Genomic DNA, 23,541 nt, shown 5'->3' on the forward strand with positions numbered 1-23,541 from the left:
GTTTGGTTTCCAAAGCAGTGAGTGCAGTTTTCTGATCTTGGACAGAAGTTGACTTCAGTGCTCTCAGGTTGTGAGCAGTGCTGAGGCAGGCGGATGTAAGGTAATGATTTGGTTTTCCTTGCTGATGCAGAATCAACAGAACTATGGACTTCTGTCACCAACCTAACTTGTTTCAGGCTATACGTTACATGCTCGAGATAGCAGTGAAGTAATACATGTGTTCTTCAGTCCCTCTACTGATTTTGAAAACCGGTTTGGTTTTTGAATTTTGAACCCTCCTTATCCACTCCCTCTGTCACTGGTGGTGGTGGTGAGGACAGATTTTCATTTGGTTGTTTGACCTGCCTTCCTTTTCCCTCTTCTCCCTGTTTTTTCCTCTAAATATCGAAGTAGACAATGATAGCATCATTGAGATTTCCCACATATCCATAACTTTCCTTTGGATTGAGAAAGACAGCTAAATTCAATACAGGATTTACTGCAAGGAATAGAGATGTGAGGCTAGAATGTCATTTATTCACCAAGCTTTTAGATGGAACATGTTCTTTAGCAGCCTTTAAGATAATATTGATTGCACATTGGTGTGGCTGAAGAAAGTTCTGATTTGATACAGCAACTACATTTGTATTTTTTTCTCTTTTCTGTATTGTAAATATATATATATGTATTTTTTCAGGTGTTCAGAATTAGTAGTTTTATGTGGTGTAAGTAGAATTCTGTTTTGGGGCGAAATGGTGATGTGGAATTATATGCAAGAAAGCTTAGATAAGATTTTAAATGTTGACTAAGTAATGCTTTGAAGAAATCATTGCAATGTATTCATTTTCAAAGATTTTCTTTTTTTAAAGGAATACAAGTAGTTCCTCTTTGCATAAATGAGAGGATTTTATAGTTTGCAAATCTTTTGTAAATGGTTCTGTCAATTCAAGATCTTGGGAGGCTTGAAATAGTGAGTCAGGCTAGGGAAGATAATATGATAGTCTCTTGGTCTGAGAAAATTTGCTGGATTTTCTTGCAGAAATGTGATTTTTTCCCATTTTTGCAATATCATTAATTGCACCATGGCAGTTTCTAGCCAAGAGAAGAGATTAATGTGCATTTGTGGTGCTAATTATGAACACTTCTAAAATGATGCTCGTTGCCATGGGAATGCCCCCAAATAATTTGTATAGTAGCTCAAATGGCCAGAGGTTGTGTACTTTCTTGAATACAGATTCTGCCTCCAAGTGGGTGATACAGAAGAAATTATAAGTTTTTTCTTGGAAACGCCTACTTCTTCACTTTCTTGCATTGCCGATAGCACTGCTAAATGGTCCCTGTAAATAAGAGAGCCATAGATTTCTGGACAGTAAATACAGCCTTTAATTAAAACACTAAGAGGTAAATAAAATATTAATATTTTAACATTACACTAGTAGAATCTTAGGGTTTATCTACTTGATTTCTAACAACTAGACACAAGAGTACTCGTGCTTTAGGTCAGCCAAAATCTTTTTAAATGTTCTTAGCATGTATGAGCTCAATTTAATAATCTTTCTGAGACACAAATAATAACCTAACTCACACAGTGACTTGCGAATGCTGCCCTATAGTTTCTAGTTGCCTTGCGGTGCAGGCAGAGATCTTCCTCTGGTCTTCAAAAGACCATGTAGACACACTCAGAAACAAACAAAGGGTATTTAAATCAGCAAAACTCTCTGCCTGGTTTTGCTGCTACTTTGTCCTATTAATATAGGTTCAGTCAGGAAAAACCTCAACATTGAGTGTAGCTCTTTCTATAGGTACTGGTCAACTGATTTCTCTCTGATGTTGGGCAGACCCTGACACTTTTTCATTTAAGAAAATATAGGTTCATTTTCTAAACCACTGTAGGCCTTATAGAATCCTAATGTGTTTTTAGTCATGAAAGGCCCTATTGAAGCATTCAGTAACATACATATATGTTTGAATGCTCACCCAAGCAAGAGCAATTAAAATCAACATGATAAATGGGAAGGAGGGCTAATAAATAATTGTCTGTTATAAAGTTTCCAGTGGTCATATGACTGGCCACATACCTCCATCAATGCAGTAATTATTCCAATACTGACAGCTTCTAAAAGTTGTGAACACTTACTATATTACTTATGTTTCTGGTAGTTACTTTTTTTATTCTCCTGAAAAATTTCCTTCTACTTCAAGAATTGGTTCTTGGCCAGTAGAGGTGCTAAATCCAAATATTTATCAATATACTATCAATGCTTTTAAAAGCTGCTTTATACTATTTTGGAAAATACATTGCTCACACCTCACCCTGGAAATTCTTAAAATGTTGGGCTTAAGTCCAGAGTTTTATGTGCAGGAAAGCTACTTCTGGAGACTTCACTGTGGTAGTTCTCATTTTTCTTTTCCTCTGAGCCTTTCACAAAAGGAAGTACTTACACAGGCACTCTCGCTGCACCTCTTCCTTCCCTTCAGCCATGTAAACCAAATGCCAATAAAGGTGTGAACTCCACTACTGTTGCAGCTAGTGGAAATTTCGTTTTTTCTAACTCGGTGTTAGAGGGAAATTTATCGTCCAAGGACTCTTGGAAAGTTTCATGACCAAAATTAAATGCAACGGTTTTGATCTCCAGGCCTAAACCAATCCTTGCTGCTCTTAAAAAGAGGACTTTACTGTTTGTTCATGACTTTAGGAATGGAGTGTTGCTGTTTCCACGCAGTTTCAGGAGGTTCATGAGCTACATTTTTAATGGTTAAGACTGGAAACAAATTGGGTTAGGGAGGACACTTTGGAGGTTGATTTTGGCAAAGTGTATTTTATGCCGCAAAGCTGAGCATTTCCAGAAGAGCTTATTGGAGGTTAAGAGGTATGAGGCTGGTTGGTGTCACTTCTGTCCGCAGAGAACAGAGGCTCTCCTGGTTTGGTTCATGCTGACTCCTGTACTCCCTGGGAGCTGTGTTTGATATCGACAATATTTTGCCCAGGTACAAGGCAGTGGCTTCAAGGTACCTGTTGAATTTGGACCAGTGGTGATTAGGAGGGTAGAGGATATTGGTTCCCATGATTAACCCCATGAGGTACTCTTCTCCGTTTTCTGGGTGTGAGAGAGACCTGTTTACTGTTCCCAGTGTGCCCTCCCACTGTTTTGGCAGCAGTTGTTGACCACTGCTCTGAGGTGTAAACAATCATTTTGGAAATGGCCATGTATCCTTAAGATGTTCCTGCCCCACTTTGCACAATGATATGGAGTACATCACTTGAACTGTGCATGTGGTTCAGTTACACCTAATCTGCCCCAGTGTGAAGTCACACTGAGTAGGTAGACCTGCCAGGGAAGGAGTTAGCACTGAAGAACAAACACTAAGTATGCTGTCCACAAGTATGGTTCAGCCGTGAGGATAACCCTCAGCAGAGAGTTGGTAGCAAACACTTTAGTGGAATAATTTCTTAATCTACTCCAGACTGATTCCCAGGAACACGTCTATTTATGCCCTTGGCTTAAAATATCTTTTTAAGTGCCAAGACCAGCTCACTACAACATTCAAGGCACCCACTGGTAGCTGAGAGGGGAAGATATTGCTGTTATGGTTCCTCAAACTGTCGTGTAATTGCTGAAAGCCAAACTGTATTACAGCTTGTCTTTGCGTTGTGCTAATTAAACATGAATCCACTTGCATATTGTGTTAAAAATATCCGAAGATGTACAGCTATTCTGATTTTGAAAAATACCTTTACCAGTCCAGCAGAATACATTTCAGTTGACAACACAGAAAGAAGTTGCATGATTCTTATTTTTATATTTGTTGCCCGCCTAAAAGTCGTCTTTAGCAAGTGATTAATTGCATTTGCAGATACTGCACAATTGCATCAATTATCCATTTAAAATGAATTTCATTTTGAATAGTCAAGAGCATGATGTAGATTAATCAGTAAGTGAAAAGGAAGTATTGTAAGCTGTTTAGAAATACTCATCACGTTTTGTGGAGGCAGAGTGATTTAAATCAAGCAGACCGCTGGAAAAGTAAGGAATACACAGTATCAAATGCTAATATTTTTTCGCTTAGCTTAGCAGCTTTTTATCGGCCTGTTTTGCCTTGGTTTCTGTGCATGATATAGCAATGATAGTGATAGCGTGGGGATTTAGATGGTTATGAATTTTTAAATTTAGATAAATCAGTTGTGATTATAAATACACTTGTTTAAGTATGACAGCTTGCATGTCTGATCAAAATTTCTCTTTCGGACAAGCTCTGTAATGTCATTTAAGAGCGTACTGAACAGCTTACTCAGTTTCTATTATCGGTTAGTTTTAAAAGTATTTGCTGGTTCTTTCATTACACTTTGAAGCAAAAAAGGAAAGTGATATTTTAAATTTCATCTGATTTTTTTTAAAAGGGATATTATTATACTAGCTTTTGCAGTACCAAGCCATTCCACTTACAAATACATTTCAGGAAGTGTTTTTGGTTATTATGTAAAGTTGTGTGGGTGGGCAGGTAACTAGGTAAGCAGATGAAATGCAGATAGATATTGACAAAAACTTTATTTCCCTGTCTTAGCATATGAGTGACTTTGGTTTTGTGTAACCTACTGAAAGTTGTGGTTTGCTGCATTCTTCGTTTTACAATATTAGGGTGACAGGAGCATGGTAACAAAAGGCCCGGGTTCCTGTGGGGGAAGCGGGCTTCCAAGCTGTCCGGGAGCCCCACAGCACTCACAACCTCTGCGGCCTTCCAGCAGGCCCGGCTGCCACGCGGTCACCTGCGCTCTGCCAGGGCTTGGAACCAGCCCCGGGTCTAACTGCCGAATGTTAAATCAAGAGGTGTGTAACGTGGGTTCAAATGAGGTTAACATACTTAAACCTGTGCCTGTTTATATTCTTATGGAACAAAACCCAGCATTTACATGCGTTCCTTGAGCCAGATGGTTTGGGGTATTTGGTATGCAATGTCAGCTGTTGTGTTTGTTGCTGTAAGTAAAGGTAAACACCTTTGTAGCGGCTACTGATCAGTTTGGGAATATTTATGAAAGTGTGGATTTTTCAAGCTAAAAATAGTGCTGTGGCTTTTTAAACTCTTTCTGGCTGTCAGAAATGCTCACATGATCCTGAAAGTGCTGCTAAAAATGCTCAGTTTTTAAATATGGTAATTAGGGTTGTCTGTTGTGAGAGCAGTAGATGAGACATTTCCTGCATTTGTAAACTAGTGTCCCTTTCACCCACAGCTTTCTTTGCATCCGATTGTTTGTTGTGTTGGTAGGGCCTGAACTGCCACTGAACCTTCTCGGAGGAGGATCCACGTTGGCCAAGCAGGGAGAGCGAGCTCTGCGACCTGCCGCTCTGCTCCGTGACCTTCTGCTGCGGGGTCTGGAGGTCTTTCCTTTGTTTTAAAAGCCTGACCTCCTCAGGGAATACAATACTATAAACTGGAACTTAAGGCATGTATTTTCACTTTTAACTTGGCCATTAAAATAAAGTTTGAAATAAAGATATTTTCCCTTGGGATATGCCAGACTTTGAGTGGATGCCATTTGTAATTCTTATTAATAGATCTTATTTATTTCCTTCAATTTTATGGTTAGTGTTTGATGACTGCTTTATACTCCAAGTATACCCTGCACTCAGGATGTTCTCCAGTTGTTTACACAGAGTTACTGTTTCTCTAAACTTCCCATCTAGTTCTGAGATTTGTGTACTGCTGCTTATTGTTTAATAAGAATTCCTTTTCTAAATAGAAAAGGACCTTCCCCCCCCCCCCCCCCCCCCCCCCCAGCTACATAGCTTTTCCAAATGCGATATATCTGCGGTTTGGAATGACCTGCAAACTTGCATCTTGTCCTAAGAATAGTATTGGGAGTCTGTCAGAGAGGTGAATAACAGCCTTTCTATGCCTGCTGGTGGCTCTTGACTATTTCTAAAGATCTGTCATGTTGACAACGTGGTATAGTGTACTCTTGAGTGAATTTACAAAATATTGCTATAGGAGACCCTCAGTGAAAAATTTCTTTTGAATTAAAAGATAATGGAAAACTACACCGTAACCAGAGTTTAGCTGGAAAGCTGATCAGGTGCAGATTTTTTTTTTCTAAGACTTGAAAATATACCTTTTCTTAGTTGTGACAATAGCAGAAAAGCAGAGCAATGGCCTAACACAGTGCAGGGCTGGTCAGTGGCCTTGCTGTCAGGCAGCCCTCTGCTGTGTTGGCTGCTCAGGGCTGCTCCCTCTGTTTGAAGTCAAAACAGGAGCTTTGACTGTTTTGAGCTAATTTTGTCTATCCCTTTCTCCTTCTCTAGCCAGAAACCTATACTTTAATCTCTACGTTCAAAAGTGCCACTCTCATTTTTTATTTAAGCTGATAGGTTCTTTTTTTTTTTTTTTTTTTTTTTTTGTAAAAGGAGCATTTTAAAGAGAGAAAAAAAAGGGGGGGTGGGAGGGAGGGGACATGTTTCTGCATTTCTCATACTCTAATCTCAGTATGATGCTCCGATGCTCTACTGATTTCAGCATATTTGTTTTGGGAGCTAATACCATCCATGCTGACTGTTAAATTGGGAATACAGTGCGCATTTGCAGGGTAGAAAATGTTACTGGCATATACTCTGTTATTCCAACTGTTACACATACACATTTACCTAGTTCAAGAACTGTCATGTAATGAATATGAGATACTTTCAAGCATTTGGGTTATAGTTGTTTGCAGAGAGCTATTATTTAATAGGATCCCTCTCTTCTGTTTCAGTCCTAATTTGAAAAATTTGCTTTTTGCAGCCCTAAGAAAAAATGCTTAATTAAAATTATCCTTATGTAAATAAATTAAAAAATAGTAATAATGCCACTTTTCTTAGATGCATGTGCCTTCTTGATTTTTCTGTTTACCATACTTTTTTGCATTTACACCTATTTCCTAACTGAAAACTGCAATTCTGTTGTATTACTCTGGCAGCTGAATTTGAGTAAAGTTTTGGGAGTCAGTGTCATTAATTCTGCTATTGAAAAACTGACAATTGATCTTTATTAACAAGATATTAAGAATTTGTATGTTTTGGATCATTGTCTTCTAATAGTTATGCATCGTTGGCTTGCTATCATTCAGCCTGTTGGGCAGGAGATATCTGTTTAAATTTACTGTGGCTCTAATGAAATGCTGAAGTATAAAAGGAATTTGTCCGTTTGTAGTGATTATTACGTGACTGGAACTCTAATGTCATTCTCAGAGAGTCTGATTATGATTATGAATCATTATTATGATTCATGTTTCTGTGATAAGTTAAGACTTTCAATATATTTAACTGTATTTACTGATTTTAGCATGCCATAATCTGTGGTGTGTGAGCACTGTATGCCTTCAAATAAAAATTGGGGATGGTGTTCAGGAGGGGAGTATGACACTGAACCCTCCCTGTGGTATTTCTGAAGTCTGTAAGAACTCAGCGGTCCAGCTCGGGAGTGGATAACTACTTTTTTAGCAGCCTTTACCATTGAATGTTAAAGAAAAAAAAAAAGCTGTAGTTGAAGTTAAGGACTCCAGATTTCATCCTCTAATTCCTCTCTGAAGCTCTCCCTTATGGAACAGTGGAGATGAGCGGCTGTCAGGCACTTCACAAGGTTGGACCACTTTTTCTAACACAGGAATAAACATGCCCTGAAACATTCCTGACACATTTTAAAATCTGTCCTTGAAGACCTCTATTGGAGGTCTGATACCCCTAATAGCTATAACAACCTTATTTTCCAGCTTGCTGACATCTTTTGCAGATCTTACCTTTAGCAGAAAAAAGAACAGTTGGTTGCCATCTTTGTGTAACAACCTTTTACTTATCTTGCAGTGTAGCTGTGCACTTGCCAACATTGTGCTGTGTGACTAAATAAATCTAATTCCAAGTATGACATTAGACTTGTTGATCAAAATGGGGTTTTAAACCTGTGAATCAGTCAGCAGAAACATGAGATGAGATCATGTTCTGGTATCTATATTTGTCATTGCTGTGAAATCTCAGTTACCCAAGGAAAGGGGGAAGGAGGACAACTATTGATGTAACCTCGCTGTAGCAAAAACAACAGTACCCAAAAGCCCAGAAATAGAGAAGTAATGTAGCATGTGCAGACTTGAGTAGACTGCAAGGGAAGTTTTAAATAGAAAAACTGTTCTGAGGCATGAGTAGCAAGTTCTCACTCATGCGTTGAGCAGCACTGTATTGCAGCCAATGTCTGGAAGAAAAAAGAGGCAGGTTAATTTACAACCCCAAAATCTGCTCATGGTTTGGCTATTTTCAACTTTCCAAAATGAATACCCTTTGTAGTACCAATGTTTTCTCTGGTTAGCTAAAAAAGGTTAGGTTTGGGAGCTTAGAGTTAATGAGGTTTGTCTCCTTCTGGCATCTGCTGCTACCAAGGCTCTGTCTTTTTTTCAAGATGAAGTCAACACATGAAGGCTGTGTGTCAGATTTCTGTTGCTAACTTGCTGCTTGAGGTTGAGTTTGTGATTTATGAGGTTAGTATGGAATATGCTTCATACAACAAGAATTGCTTCTTGACGTGTGGTTCCACTGTGAAGAGGGATTGGAAGAGATGGCATACGCTCAATACACGTTTTTTCAAATAGTTCTTCCATTAGTGACAGAAGTTACTTTCAGTGAGCTATACTGGCTTTGCAGTGGAAGCCAACTCTGTTGCCTTGTGCTCTGATTAACATGCAAAGAGAATTGCTGCCAAGATAATAGGTTCAAAGACATGGTGGTGGTGAGTGAACAAAAGGGGAGGGAAAAGGAGGGACAGAAATCCAGCTTGATTTATAATCCAAAAGTTTGCTTGTGCGGCTGGTCATGATTCTTTTCTAAAACAAAAGCAGCCCCCTCTCCCTACAACTTTCTTTCTGCCTATACACTGAAAATAAGTTTCTCAAATCTTTGAGAGACTGAAAACACCAAACCTGTAAAGTGGCCTTTCTGGGTAGAGCTGCCTTTCTGAGTAGATCCATCTTTTGAGAGAAATTGGAAGTTTTAATATACACCATAAAGCTTTTGTAGAAAATAAGATTGTCTAACTAGTTAACTTAGTTGTTTGGAATTTATTCCAAATTGCTACCATTTGCATTGACACAACTTGATATGGCAAGTATATACATTGGAAAATTGTGCCACTGTAGCAACAAAAAATGGTGATTAACTTTTGGCTTTATCTAGTTAAGATCAAGCTTTGAACTGAATTCTCTTAGTGTGTTGACAGCTGAAGATTTATGTCTTCCAGCTATATTCCTGTTGCAGAGTTGGCAGAAGTGACCTCTCCAAAGAAGGTCTTTGTTACGGATTTTGCTGTGTTTACATTATTGCCGTGAGGGTTGCAATGAAGTACAGTACATTAAAGCTAATATATCACCTGCTGACAGTGGTCTTATCTCATTGGTACCTCTTTCCCTTTTCCAGTATGGAAAAAAATGCAAACATGAAGAATCTAAGGATCAGGAAAGGAAAGTTAATAGTTTTAAAGAGCGTTAGCATTAATGTTAGGTCCCTGTGTGCACTGTATTTTTGTGCCTGGCCAAGTCATTCCATAATTTCGTTTTCTGTGAAGTTAATGTGAAAATGTCTTTACCAGAGTAAAGCTGCCAAGGGACAGAAAAAGCAGTTTGTTTGAGATTTAGGGAATCTATCATAAGCAAGGAGGTGGCAGGGGAGGAAGCAGTATTGGTAGCTTTTCCACCTCTGTGGAGGCCTTCAGCTTGAGGTGTTCCCTGTCAGCATGGAGCAGCTTTTTAAAGACAGGTGCCCAAGCATACCATAGCCTGCCCTACAGAAGTCCAGGGTGGCTGGTGACTAGTTTCATCAATCACTCTGCCTTTTTGCAGTGGGTTGAGAGATTCTGAATGTCCTGTTAGGTTGTGTGAAGTTAAGGGAGGAAATCTACTGACTACACAGGGTCTTGATGCAAAATCTCACTCCTCTCTTCCCAGAGGTGGTGGGAATGGCCTTCTGGCGTATTGAACCAGAATGTCAGTGGAAGCGTGGTGGGACTCTGGACTGAGCAAACAAGAGTGTAGATGCCCTCCCATTTCTGTGAAAGTTGTTGCGTACGCTCCATACAAAATGGGCCTTTCGGACCTCCCTGTCAAGGGGGTGATGTTACTTACTATTTATTTTCTCTTTCAAGCACCGGCTCAATAATATCCACACAGTCAGTGTTCTATAGGCATAAATACGTGCTTAGTTTCAAAATGTGCTTTGAAATCTCTCAACAGGGTGCTTCCCAGGGATCCTTTGAGGATGGGGAGATGAACCTCAGTGGACCTACAGAACTGTTGTCATCTCAGAGGGCCCGGCTCCCTGTCAGGTAGGAACATCTTCGGTGCGGCGCTGACTTGAGCATGTTTAGTCAATATGCAAGTCAAGACTGACTTCTTCCACCTGCGCCTGTGTTGTGCTCGTTATCATCATGATCTCTTCTTCCTCATCCCTTTTCGCATTCTAAAAATTCACTCAGTGCATATACCGAAGAATTTATTTGCACATGTCAATCTTTTACCCCGGTTGGCGATTATGGAAAGTTTTACTTGTGTTTGCAGTATAAGGGTAAGATGGAGGTATGATACTATTGTATATTCACTGGTTTGCAATTTTGCAAGTATTTAATGTCTCCAGATAGAGGATGTTCTTGTGTAGTATGTTATATCTGAAATAACCATTTGGCTGAACCATATAATCCTAAAACAATCTTTTTCAGTTAAAATGTCACCTCTGTAAGGTTATTACTTCACTATATACTGTAGTAGATTTTATTTCTATGTTTATACACTGTGAAAACTATAGCTAATATTTGCAGTATTTCCCTGTGCATTACCTCACTAGGGTAGTCGGATTGAATGCATCTATTTCCTCTCTTCATTTACAACAGACCAGAGATGGCTAGTGCTGTTAGAACTGAAGGTGGTAGGGTTCATATTGTTAATTTGGGAAATACCTTCTATTTTGACCAGTCCAAATTTTGAATGGAACTTAAGTAAATATATAATCTGGCTTGGAAGCCAATACAGTAGAATTCGATAGCGGTATAGCTGAAATAAGAAGAAACTAGGTGTTCTCAACAAGTTTAATATTTAGTTTTGGGGTTTATTGTTCCTGAAATCACAAGGAAAATCTTGAATGGCTGAACTGAAGTTAAAAAAACAAAACAAAACAAAAAATAAAACAACACCACAAACCTTTAAATAACTGCTTAAAAAAACAGTTTACATTTGTTACTGCAGCCTGACTTGTTAATTTTGGTGTATAGTATCACAAAGTAAGTCATTCAAATCCTCAGTGTTGATAATAAGGATTTGACCTGGCAAATTTAAAGCAAAGTGTTTTCATATTGTTACTCTCCTGTCCCATCCTAAGCCTAAATTTCAGTTTTGAGTGGAGATAAAGGTTGTGCTAAAATAACCTTTTTGAGTAGGGAAGGGAATTAAGGTATTCAACACACTTTGTCCAGTGTATTGTGTTTGCTGAAAAACTGTAGTGATATAATAGCATGTTATATAATAAAAGAAAAGTGTCATATGGGAGATGTGTGTGTGACAGGTAAGACATCAAAAATAAATTTCCATTTCAATTTTGAGGAAAGCAAATAATCATTTACTGTAATTCTGCAACTCATAGTTGTTTGTCAAAACAGTATAAAATAAAAACAGTGTAATGAATAATATCTGCATGCTGTAATCTTTGAGCATTTATCCTCACAAATACCTGAGAAAAAACAAGTGCTAATATTCCCATTTTTTATAGATGGGGTTCCAGGAAAGAGGCATGAAGTTCTATACCCAAAGCATGTGCGGAAGTCTGTCAGAGCAGGGACTCTGGTTTTATGGCCCATGCCAGGGTTTTGCTGGAGAGATCACCTTCCCTTTTAGAGCACATAAAAATCAGTCTTTTCCATACAAGAGAGTTAATTTATTAGTCTTGTTCTGTGTGTCATCATTTCATTTCTTTCATGGGAGATTCTTTCACCTTGGTATGGTTGTGCTTCTCGACTCGTCTGTCTGCGTTTTTTCCCCTCTGAGCCCTCCTTGTCACCTGCTTTTGTATGCCATTTTGTACTTTCTTCTCTTGCTGGCTGACACTGATGTATATTTTTAGAATGGTCTCATCATGGAAAGGAATTGGAGTGCTCTTCCAGCCTTCTTTGCACCTGCCAGGCCTCTAAGTTACATGCTAGCTGATTAGTGTTCATCATGCAGGCATTGAACTTAGTCAGCTTAGTTGCTAATGTTTTTTTCTCTTTATATAATTTTGCTCAAGTCATCTACAGTTTGTTTCACCTGAGGTAGTTATCACCAAATATATGCGCTCATTTATCTCTTGATCTGTTAATTTGTTATGTGGATTAATCAAGCTCTGCTCATGCTATGCTCAGATTTATTGTTGTCTTTATGCTTTTACTAGCATGTTTTAGATCATCTAAGTTCTCTTAGGAGTTCTCTGAGCACATATTAGTGTTTATCAGGTTAACCAAGTTATTGCTTATATTTGAGATTCTTCAGAAGATGGTGGTTGTATTCACTTGTATTTTGGTGGTGTCATCAGAAGCTTTGGCAGTGAGAAGGATGACAAGACGTCTGTGTTATATTTCAAATCCTGAAATGGACAGGTCTTCTCTATTATATCACAAAACACTCAATGAACCTAATTCTCTCAAATTTTTTGTTGAAATATGCAAACCCCCTTGGAGGGAGGAGTATGGAAGGAAAAATGACAAAGGATATAGATTGGGTCCCACTCAATGACTGAGCATCAAAGTGCTGAACCAGACAGGGAGCAGAGGAAAAACTAGTCAGAACAATGTATTCCCAAGAACCTTTCTGTGTTGGTTGTAACTTTTTGTAGGTATGTGATTCATCATAATCTGGATTGAGATTAATGAATTAAAGAAAAACACTGACCAAAAAAACCATCAACAGCAATATAGAGAGGAGCAGTGTTTCCTTAAATGCAGAACTCCAGTGAAATAGTTCTACCAAAATATAACTTGCTGTGCATCCTAGGGGCCTGAGGAGAGGAGTACCTTGAGATTTTTTTTAAAACACTGTTTTGCCTGAAGGTATTGATAAAATGAGCTGTTGGTTTTTTTTTTGTTGTTTGTTTGTTTTTCCACTCCCTAAAAATTATGAAATATGTTCAAGTATTTGCAGTACATTCACATTTCTTAAAACAGTGTAGTTAGGGGGAATTCAGAAAACACTGTTCTGTAAAACTTGTTGGCATTTCTGTGAAATTTACCAGAATTTTAAAAGTTAAAGAATATACATTTTAAGGCAGTGATTTTGCTGTTGCATAGCTTTCTCCTTAGAGAAGTGCGGAGTTATTTTAAAAACTGTTTTATAGAGCTATTTTCTTTAGGAGGAATTGTTTTATAAAGAAAAAATAATGAATCAATCACTAGAGACTATCTATCTTTCTTGCTAGTATCTTAATTTGATTGAATCTAACTAATTATTTGTATTAGAAGCTCTTATTAATAAAATGATGAAAACAGTTATTTCCACAAAAAAATGTAAGTAACATCTTGATATATAATTTGGTTCCTTTCACGCTGTTCTTTCTGGAAAATAAGTAAATTATAATTTGTGCAGGAGTCTGTCTTGTTATATTTCAAAGGTTTTAGGGCCATGAAGGACCACCGAGTCATGATACTATATATCTTCATTTAAATAAGTCATGTTAAGTTTAATGATGTTAATGAAACTAATATTTCAGCCTGAGAGCTGCTCCATGCTATGGAAGAAAAGAAAACCACTATTGTGACTGCTGCTTTTACCAGAAAATACTCCTTTCTGCCATTGAATTTGATCATTATGACCTATAGCACTTAAATAAAATAGCACCTAGTCACCTAAGAAAATTATCTGAGGCTTCTCATCAGAGCAGCAGCCTATCTGAGGTCAATGTCCCTTCTCTAACTGTAGCCAGTAATGGGTATTTCAGAGGGAAGCAAAATAAAGAACATCATGATTAATATTTTATGATTGTGAAACCTGGTCAGTTGAAGGCAAAGGCTTCAGACCTGGCTTACTTTATAATTCTCATTCAAGTAGGAAAACTGTTCCATTTGAAGTAAATCAGTTCATTAAATTAAGTAGTTAAAATTAGAAACGTGCACATTGGGTAAATGAAATGATGGGTAGTATGGAGGACTTCTAGCTCCTCTATGAAGAAGCTAATAGGAAGGAAATTTCCTTGCCTGGATTCTCTAGAAAACATTTCACTGTAGAAGTACTTGGAAACTTTTCAGAACTGTATCCCTCAGGAGTCTGAAAAATTTAACATGACCTTCTGAGAGATGAACTTTGCTGGAGGAAGACATGAAACAGCCTGTTATTGGCAGTTCTTAAAGGAATAAATAAAAGCAGGACTAATTATAATCCTCTTGTAATTTGTGAAGGTGGATTTTTTATTTTGTGTTTGCTGGTAAAGATAATGTTCAGAACAAGAGAAGCCAAGCTAATACCATCATTGTAGAAAATCCGGTATTTTTCCTTGCTGCCTATTCTAGATGAGGACTGAAAGATTTTTAAATGAACAGTGGGGTCTCAGTACTCTACAAAAATCAGAGTGAAATGTGTTACAGCCCAAAACCTTTAGTCCTGTAGGACAGTGCACATGGAAATACTGAAACCTTTCTTCTGTTTCTTAGTAAAAATGACAGTTTTAAGAGACAGGAAACTTGTATCTGCTTGGAAGTGGATGTTTAGCTTAATAGCAGTGGATTAGTTGGAACTGAAAGAGTAATTTATGCATAGATAATTCATTACGTGTTTTCATTATGTTCTGTTTTGCTGTCTTCCCACTTCTTTTTAGCAGAGGTCAGGGTTAGTTCCTTGGTTTAAGCACTGTAGATACATAATTAAAGTGTAACGGCAGTGTTTTTTCTTCTCTGTAATTTACTTTTTTTTTTTTTAACCACCTTCTGTGTCTTGCAGTAGTCTAACAACACAGAAGTGGAACAACTTGATTAAAAAACAAAAAAAGACAAAAACCTGTGCCTGCAGGCTGTCTGATTTGTCTTTAAACTTATAGACAGCTGATCTTGTGAGAGCTAACAAATTTTAGTGGGGAAAAATCTGTATTGCAGTGACATCTTTACTAGATTAACACATTTTAGATATGAGGAGATGATTGGTTGCTTCCTCAAACCTGAAACTGGAAGATTACGACATTATTTCATAGTAAATATTTAAACTTTTTGTGAGTGTTTTTGTTGTTGTTTGTTTGTTTGTTTGTTTTTCCTTTTTTTTTTTTTTTCCACCCCGTGTGGAATGGAACAGCTGAAACATGCCTGACTCTCTTAGAAGCAAGTGAGCAGTTTTGGCTGTGCCTGGAAAGCTCCTTTGTGACCCTTCACATTATTATTTTCTCCTCTCCTTGCAGGGTACTCTCCATCGCTGTTTGGATATTGCTCAGACTTACATCTATCTTTGAGTGTATTCACACTATTTAGTATCTCCAGCTCCAGTTTCTTCTTTAGAGTTTTCCAAGTCATTTTCATCAGAACTTTTGAGCATCTGGTTTAAAAGGGGAAGGAAAAAATGGAAACAGGGGTAGGAGGTGGGAGGAAAATGTGTTTTCTGGCAGCTGTAGTTAGGCTGCCTTCTCCAAAAAGATGGGTACAGATACTTCATTACCATTAGCAACTGACTGGTAATGTGTGAAAGAAGTGCATGGACAGTCATCACCCTCTTTATTTGGATAGATCTGAGTGTACTTCCTCTTAAAAATTCCCTTTATAACGTGGTATCACCCATAGCCTGTGCACTCTAACAAATGCGAGCAGCCCTTGTTGGTGGATTCTCTCCTCCCCAGAATGGCAGCATCGGCCGGTGGGGCTGGAGGCACGTGTGAGGGACAAGCAGAGAAGAGCAGCTCAGTAACTTCACCTGTGAGTGAGCTCTCTGCATCTGAGTGACATTTCCGTCAGCTATGCTTATCTGTTTGCAACAGGGGACATGACATCCTGTGCTGAGATTTTTTTTTTTCAAATACAGCAGCTTGCTAACTGTACCCTTAAAAATATACAAGGAATTCAGTGATCTATTGAAAGCTTGTTGCTTAGTTATGTGCAGGTGTTGAATAGGGATAAAATGGAGAAGAATATGCTATTGGGATGATAAATACTTAATACTCAGGCAGTAGATCCTTGTGACATGCACGTGATGACAAGTTTTGCCCCATGTAGAAAGAACTTTTTTTTCTGAGGTGCTGTCTTCTATATGTTTAAAAAAAAATAATCAGCTGTAGGTTGCATCTTACTGCATTCTCAAAGAGAAATCCTACCAAAATCCTCCTAGCGTTGGTAATTTGGGAAGGTCAAATCCCCTTAGCAAACAAAATCCTACTGCAAAACTGCAAAACATTTACCTGTGGAGAGAGGTCCCTTTTAAGAATCTGCGTTTCAGCGGCTGAGGTCAGTTCTTCAGTATTATTGGATAGTTGGTAGAGGAGCCTTCAGCTGTCAAAGCTTTCCCTATTGTGTATTTGACAAATTGGTAATACCTGATGCAGTTTTCAGGAGAGGGAGCTATAATATTTGACGGCAAGGGCACTGTCAGTGTGAAGAACAGACTGATGGCCACTGAATATGCAGCGCTCCACTTAAATTTTGCTTTCTGTGTTAACAATGGACTGTTGTGCATGCTCACTACACACACACGTACACAGACCTTCTTTCTCGAAACTGTACTCATCAGCATTTTTAATAATAGGCATGGCAAGCCTTCCTGCCAAATGTGATAGACTGTAAAGAATCTGGCAGAAATCAATAAACATCCAGCACTGAAGAATTTACATAGTAAATGACGACAGCTTCTTCAGGTTAAAAATCAATAGTATGGTGTTGACTGTGGCCTTGGATGCAGCAGGCAGGTAACGCAGGGCAGGTGCCGTCCCTGCTGAGACCACAGACACGGTTAGTGCAGCAGCGGAGGGGAAGGGAGACACCAGCACGCATTCGAAGAAGCTGCAGTGCAGTGTTTCTAGTTGGGGTAAACCTTGCAATTCTGATTAGTTTCACTGAAATAAACACTTTTAAAAAGTTCAGTTATGTTGATTGCTGTAAGAACATACCTGTACTTACTGCATTGCAAACCCGGCAGGGACAGGATTTTCTGAGGCAGTATCTCTGTCTGCTCCTGGAGAACGCACTGATGCTCTGTGCGTCGCTCACCTGTGGACTGATGCTCCTGGCCTCTCATCCCTAGCCTGCAGTTGGACTCCAGGTCTTTGCATACTGACTTGATAGGTCAGAGTTGGCTTTTCACTTAGTGCAAAATGCATTTGAGATGTAGAGGAGAGATTGAAAATAGGAATAGGTTACAAGTAGGTTACTAAGTTTTGGAAGTTAGCTTTTCTTCTTTGGGGATTAGGTTGTTTTTAATGTGTTGAATATTGCAGAAAATCCATCCAATGTCAATATGAAAGCTGTCAACCAAAATATGGAAAGCCGCTCTGCATTCTCCCCCGCCACTCGCTATCAGTTTTTTAACGTGACTGTCAAACTCAGAGTCCCAGCACCTTGGGCTTCCTCGTGCCTGTAGAGTTTAGTATCCTTAAACTTAAAGCTCATCCTCATTTTCATTCAGCACTTCATTCACCCACACCTATTCCCCAATTCTCTTGCCACTGTAGTTTAAAGTGCAAGTCAGTGTGGCCCAGTATGCTGCTGGAGTTAAGCTGTTCTTTTGGGCAGATGAAACCAGCTGGAAGATGGACAGTAGGAGTGGATGATGTCAGTTTTTTCCAAGTCTTTAATCTTTGAGGTTTCTAAATCAACAAAGCCCAATCCCAGATATCCTGCTTTAGTTATTTATTTTAAACTCTCAGGCCTTCATAGGTATGATATAAAAACAGTATGTCCTCTAAGGTCTATTAATGTTGTTGTGAAGGGCAGTTTTCTTTTTAGGTTTAAATAATAACCACATTTGGGAATGAAAAGTAATTCAGAGTTGTAGTTTTTTCATTTTGAAATATAAAGTGCCTTTTAGATACATATACGTGGTGTCCTCTTGTTCTGGATATTTAGTGCTTTAGTACATCTAGGATGTGTCACTGTTTTTAAAAGTAACAAACGATCTGCATGCTACTTGTTTTCAGGAAGAAACCAATTTTTCCTAGTGAATAGATTTTAAAAATAAACTTGTATGTTATCTTTGGCCTTGAGCTGACTTATAACTGTAAGTGCATTGATTTAAGATGACAGGTAACCTGTCTGTCATGGTCACCCTCAGAAAATTACTGCTCTATTTTACCGTTGCTTAGGAAGACAACTCTTCACGGGAGTCCTTAAGCAACACAGGGTTATCTGGGGACAATCAGGATTTATTTAAATTTCTCCCTTTACAAATGAAAACCCATTTGCTACTGTTGAATATTTTCTGGACCTTTAGGACTTAACTCCCTTATATGTTTTGGTTCTGTACAAGTTCAAAAGATAATACAAGTGCCATTTTAATGACATTTTTAATGTCTATTTTAATGTCTATTAAGAGAATTGATGGAAATTGAAGGTGGACCTGAAAGAAAGTTAGCTTCCTACATGTGTGTTTTTGAGATTTTGGGAACAATCCTGAGTGGAATCTAGCTTTTCTTTCTTTGTTTTTAGTTTCACTAGAAAAAAAAAAGTTTACTAAGACCAAACCAAAAAAAAAAAAAAAAAAAACCTCATAGGAAGATTTTTGTCAGGATTTCCAAGCCTGGTTCATGAAGAGGGGGGAATACAGGAAAGAAAAATAGCAATACATGCTGATAATGCCTGTGTTATAGATATAGTAAAATGGAAATCTTTTATGTCGGGATCAATAGTGGTTTGTTGTTCAGGATTTGTCCATTTCATTTATGTGGAATACAAATTCATTCCAGTCAGTCTTTTGGGGAGAAAAAAATTACAGAAACCCTCTCAAAACTGTATAAGTTTATTTTCTCATTCCATATTTAACTGAGCAAGATAAGAATCATTGTACCAAGGGCAAGTTGCTTCTGATTAATCATTATACAACTGGATAAAAGCTTTTTAAAAATAAAAGTATTACATTATTAGAAAGCAATGGCAGAATTTGTCTAAGATCAGTTGCAGTAATTGTTGTTTCCCTTGTTTTAGGTGTACCCTGTGTTTTTCTGTAATGCCCAGTCTGGTGTAACGAGGGCCTCCCTTCAAGGGTGGTCACAGATTCTGCCCTTACAGCCGTGCCCTTCTGCCCATTCTTGCATCGAATCAAAAGGCCACAGGCCAGGGCGATCAGTCAGCAGATCCCTGCAGAAGTTATTGCTCAGGAAAACACCGCTGGGGGAAGGAAGGAGTGGGAGGTGTTTCTCATCTTGTAGAGGTGCGCTCTCTAGATCTGTTGTAAGGTGTTTGCAGAAATGTCAGTCTTCTGCTCAACAGCAGCCTGCACTTAGATCAGACTGACTGCGTCTGTAACTCAGGGCACTATGTAAAGTGGTCACTCAGTTCAGCACTTACAGAACTGGTAAAACTGTAGGGTTGATGTGCAGGCATAGACAGAGCTTTTTACAGTTCAACTGGATTAGAGTATTCCTAATGTGAAGGGAAATACCCAGTAGCTTTCCTCTGGCCACTAATCCCAAGCATTGCTGTTCGGTGTGATTCGGGGGGAGGGAGGTGTAACGGTAAATGTAGACTAGCACAGAAGGTAGGAATTCCGTACTGAAATGTAGAACTCGCCCCCTTCTGATCTTTTTTGAAGTTCTAGCCAATTCAAGTACCTTCCTTTTCAAACTGTGATCACCCAGAATAGAACTAAGGTCACTGCAAGGCTAGCAGTGTAAAGTACTCAATAGGAAAAGAAACGGCACCTAGCCATGAAACAGCAAAAAAATTTTCGTTGTATTGTCAGAGATAATACACAGGTTATTGGTAATGCTTTTTGAGGAAGGAAACTTCCTGAAGAAATGGGCTGAGTTGCAATTTTGATCATGTTTTTTTGTGTGTGTGTGTGTCTGAGGTTGTATGCAACACAGGGCAGAAAGCAAGATACTTAAACATAATTCAATTAACTTGCTTATTTGTTTGATGTCTTTAGTGTGTGATCTGCGTGTTCATAATGGGTCCACATGGGGATAATTGACTGAAGCAGCTAATGTGAAACTTAAGTTAAAAAGTTGCTTTTTTTCTAGAACATGTAGAATAGAATTTCTTTAATGGAATGAAGTATCCCCTGACTTCAAAGCTTATTTTAAATATTCTGGTTAATCTACTAAAGGATGCACTTAGGAAATTGTCTAGTGTTTGGTGTCTTTCTTTTTCCAAGTACATAAATCCTAATTTAAAGAAAGATTAAAGAAATTTTTAGGCATTTTGAATTTCATCAGATTTTCTATATATTAGTGAGTTCTGAGTGTAATATCGTTTCTATACTTTATGCTATTTCATCAAATCATTTGTTTTTCGGTTAGAATTTGTTTTTAAGGTAGAAAATTATGTGAAGAAGCATATGAGATGTTTTCTTGTGCTTTTTTTTTAGTGAAATGACAAAAACAGTGGAGATTTCTGGGGAAGGTGGACCCTTGGGAATACACGTAGTGCCCTTTTTTTCATCTTTGAGTGGAAGGTAAGATATTTTCTGCATTGCTCAAGAAGTATTTTAATGAAAGGATTTCAGTTTCAGTTCTATTAAAGTACCTGCTGTATAACCATAAGGAAGAACAAATGCTTAAAAATATGTAAAAATTGTTACTTGAGTCTATGACCCTGTCTTCCATTACCAAAATGTTTACTAGTGTTAGTTACATGAGACAATACCAACCAATTTGTTCATATTTGTTCTTTTAATTGTCTCTGTTTTTCTTCTCTGAATAGTAAACTAGACTCTGAGCAGAACAATGTATTTCTAAGATGTCAGGGTTGGTTATATTTTGTTGTGATTTTAGTTTTTTGTTTGTTTTTTGTTTTCAATTGGATTTCTCTGCATAGGCCCTTTCTTAATGACTTGTCAGACAAGAAAAGTCAAAAAAAAAAAATCTGCTTGCCTGGTCATGCCTCATTTTTTTCAAGCTACCTTTCAGATTTGGTTGCATAGCATTTATAAAATGTGTACTATACCATGAACTTTTCTTTGTCACAATACAATTACTTTAATTATAAATGATTTAACATAGTCTCTTGAGATCACAAAAGCCTATTATAGCAGCATGCTCATATTGATGTACTGTAGTTAAGACTGTGTCAGCATTTTCATTATAACTATTTTCCAAGCTATGCAACTGGAATGGTAAAAATAAAAATAAATAAATAAAACATCTGGACTGAAATTTGACATGCGAAGGCTTAGCCAGAGAGTTAATTTGACACTGGCAGCCCTGTATAAGAGACGGGAAATTGCCAGTGCCATAAATGACACTATTATATAGTAAAGTGGCTGCCTGTAATACAAATCCAATTATTGCAAAAGTAAAAATTGTCTAATCCTTAAATGTTTCTTTACTTGTCAACTTTTACGTAGGACAGAGAACATGAAGGATTAAATTGCCTTGTAAAGGTCTGTATATGTAAATGTTTTCTCAGTGCCATCTGTGGTTGTTAGTGAACCCACATTCCTTCAGAATGTTTTATTTGCCAAAGGGGAAAGTAGATAACCACTTGCTGGAAAAATGTCACTGTCTCAAGAAGAAAGTTGGTCTTGCATGGGAACTGAAGGAGGTCTGAGTTGTGTGAGGCTTTGCAGGCTGCCTCTCTTGAGCAAGGTGCTTGTGTTCATTGCCCGGCACAAAATGCAGACAGTGGTTGTTTGGTTTGGTTATGCCATGAATGCTGGAGTGTGTACACTGTATTTCAAAATGTGATGAAATCACAAGCTGTTAAAATCACTAATTTTGTAACTGTAATGCCGTTCTGTATTGAAATCTCGCTGTTTTGGGTGTAGCTTTTAAAGACCTCCATAATGAAAGAAAGGAGTTCCTTGGTCTGCATAGTGTACATTTTATTATGTCTTTGTCTACAAATGCTCTTGGGGATCCCTCAGAGCACAGTAGTGGGTTGTAGGTTGTTTTTTGTTTTTTTTTGTTTTGTTTTTTTTTACAAATGTCCTACTTGTTTAAACAGTTGTTTTGAAATTGTAATGACCCTCGGCAGAACCATACATCTTTGTAAGAGCACTAGGGTGACTTAAATCACTCTTACCTCTTAAACACTAGACCCAGGCTTAATTAAATAAATTTTAACTCATCAAAGATGAGAAAGTACAGAAGGACATCTTTTATTTCTGTTAATGACAGGGTGCAATTTATGGAGGCACATTGGCCATGACCAACTTGGTCTGGTATTTCAATTGTAAACAGTTATCTACTAATAAGGTAATGCTGGCTTTAGACCTAGTGCTGCTGCAGAGCAAAATTTTTCTAGAGGTAGTTAAAACATCTTATTAATTTATGAACTCTTATATAGGAATTACAAAACTAATGGAAATATTTTTTCCCTTTCTTCAGCACTTAGATATCGTTAAAAAAGGAAATTAAAATTTAATAGTGCATTAAAACAATGCTAAAATTGAGATTGTATGAAATAATTAATGGAGTCATGAATTTCAGCTGCCATAGCATGTGTAACTCAAGCCACTCAGTTACCACAGTGCTCACAATAGGTTTTAGACAAGTGGGCAAGCCTATAGCGTTACATGAATGCAGCACCTAGGCACAGTAGGATTAGGTAAGATTATAGCAACTGACTTAATTTTTAATTTCCTTAATTTCCCTGCTTCTATTGGTTTCTATCTTTTTGTAATTACATTGAACTAGTTCTAAGTGTGTAGCTTCTTGATTGCAGCTGGTTGGATGGTTGTCATCAGTAGGGCCATGGGCCCTCACCATTGCTTGCCCTCTCAGTCCTTTAGTGAAGGGTAGCACAGGCTGCAAGAAAATCCTGATGTGATTTTTTTTTTTTTTGCGAGATGTTTTGAAGACCTAATATTCAGTTGGAACCAAGTTTTCATTTAAACTACGTTGCTTTAGACATAAATATCAATTTTAAATCTTACTATAAAGTAAATCTAACATCAGAATGTTACACATGAACAATGAATATCGTGTCATTTGAAATGGCTTGCTGTGAATATGTTGAATGGAATTAAATATGAGAGGCAGTCATGAATCTGAGAAAAAAGTGCAAGACTTCTGTTTTGCGATTGGAGTGCTGGCAAAGTTGGAAATTGCACATTAATATTTTATGGAGTATAATCAATAGAAAATGGTCTCTAAAGGTCATCTGTCTGTGCTGATGTGGTATGGAAATTTAGTGGATAAAATTGGATGATAAAAGGTCTTCACAAACATGCAGTTGTCAGGTTTTTGGGACCTTATATCATTTGATATATCTACGCTAAGCTGTGATTTGCAATACAGATACTCCAGGTAGGTCAGGAATAGCCCAGTGTTCCTAGCAGTTAGCCACGCTGGAGTTTTGCTTCACTTAATGCATCATGAGAAGTTTCTGTGCTGCACCTCAGTTTTCAATTTGCACATAACCTGGTTTCAAAAACAAACAAACAAAAACAAACAAAACCTTAGGTTTTGATGTTCTGCTGAT

The 23,541-nt window shown here is 37.9% G+C and overlaps 1 protein-coding gene across 8 annotated transcripts in view; it reads left to right on the forward strand.

Moving 5' to 3' along the window:
* PARD3B (par-3 family cell polarity regulator beta) overlaps window positions 1–23,541 on the forward strand; it is a 536,941-nt gene that overhangs the window by 287,838 nt on the left and 225,562 nt on the right. For all 8 annotated transcript variants that reach the window (XM_083842794.1, XM_083842789.1, XM_083842795.1 and 5 more), the window contains 2 exons: window positions 10,217–10,308; window positions 20,486–20,572. In XM_083842794.1, the coding sequence (XP_083698920.1) occupies window positions 10,217–10,308; window positions 20,486–20,572 (179 nt within the window). The remainder of the gene's footprint in view (window positions 1–10,216; window positions 10,309–20,485; window positions 20,573–23,541) is intronic.

The sequence above is a fragment of the Anser anser genome (genome assembly GCF_964211835.1).
Source record: "Anser anser genome assembly, chromosome: 6".
NCBI lineage: Eukaryota > Metazoa > Chordata > Aves > Anseriformes > Anatidae > Anser > Anser anser.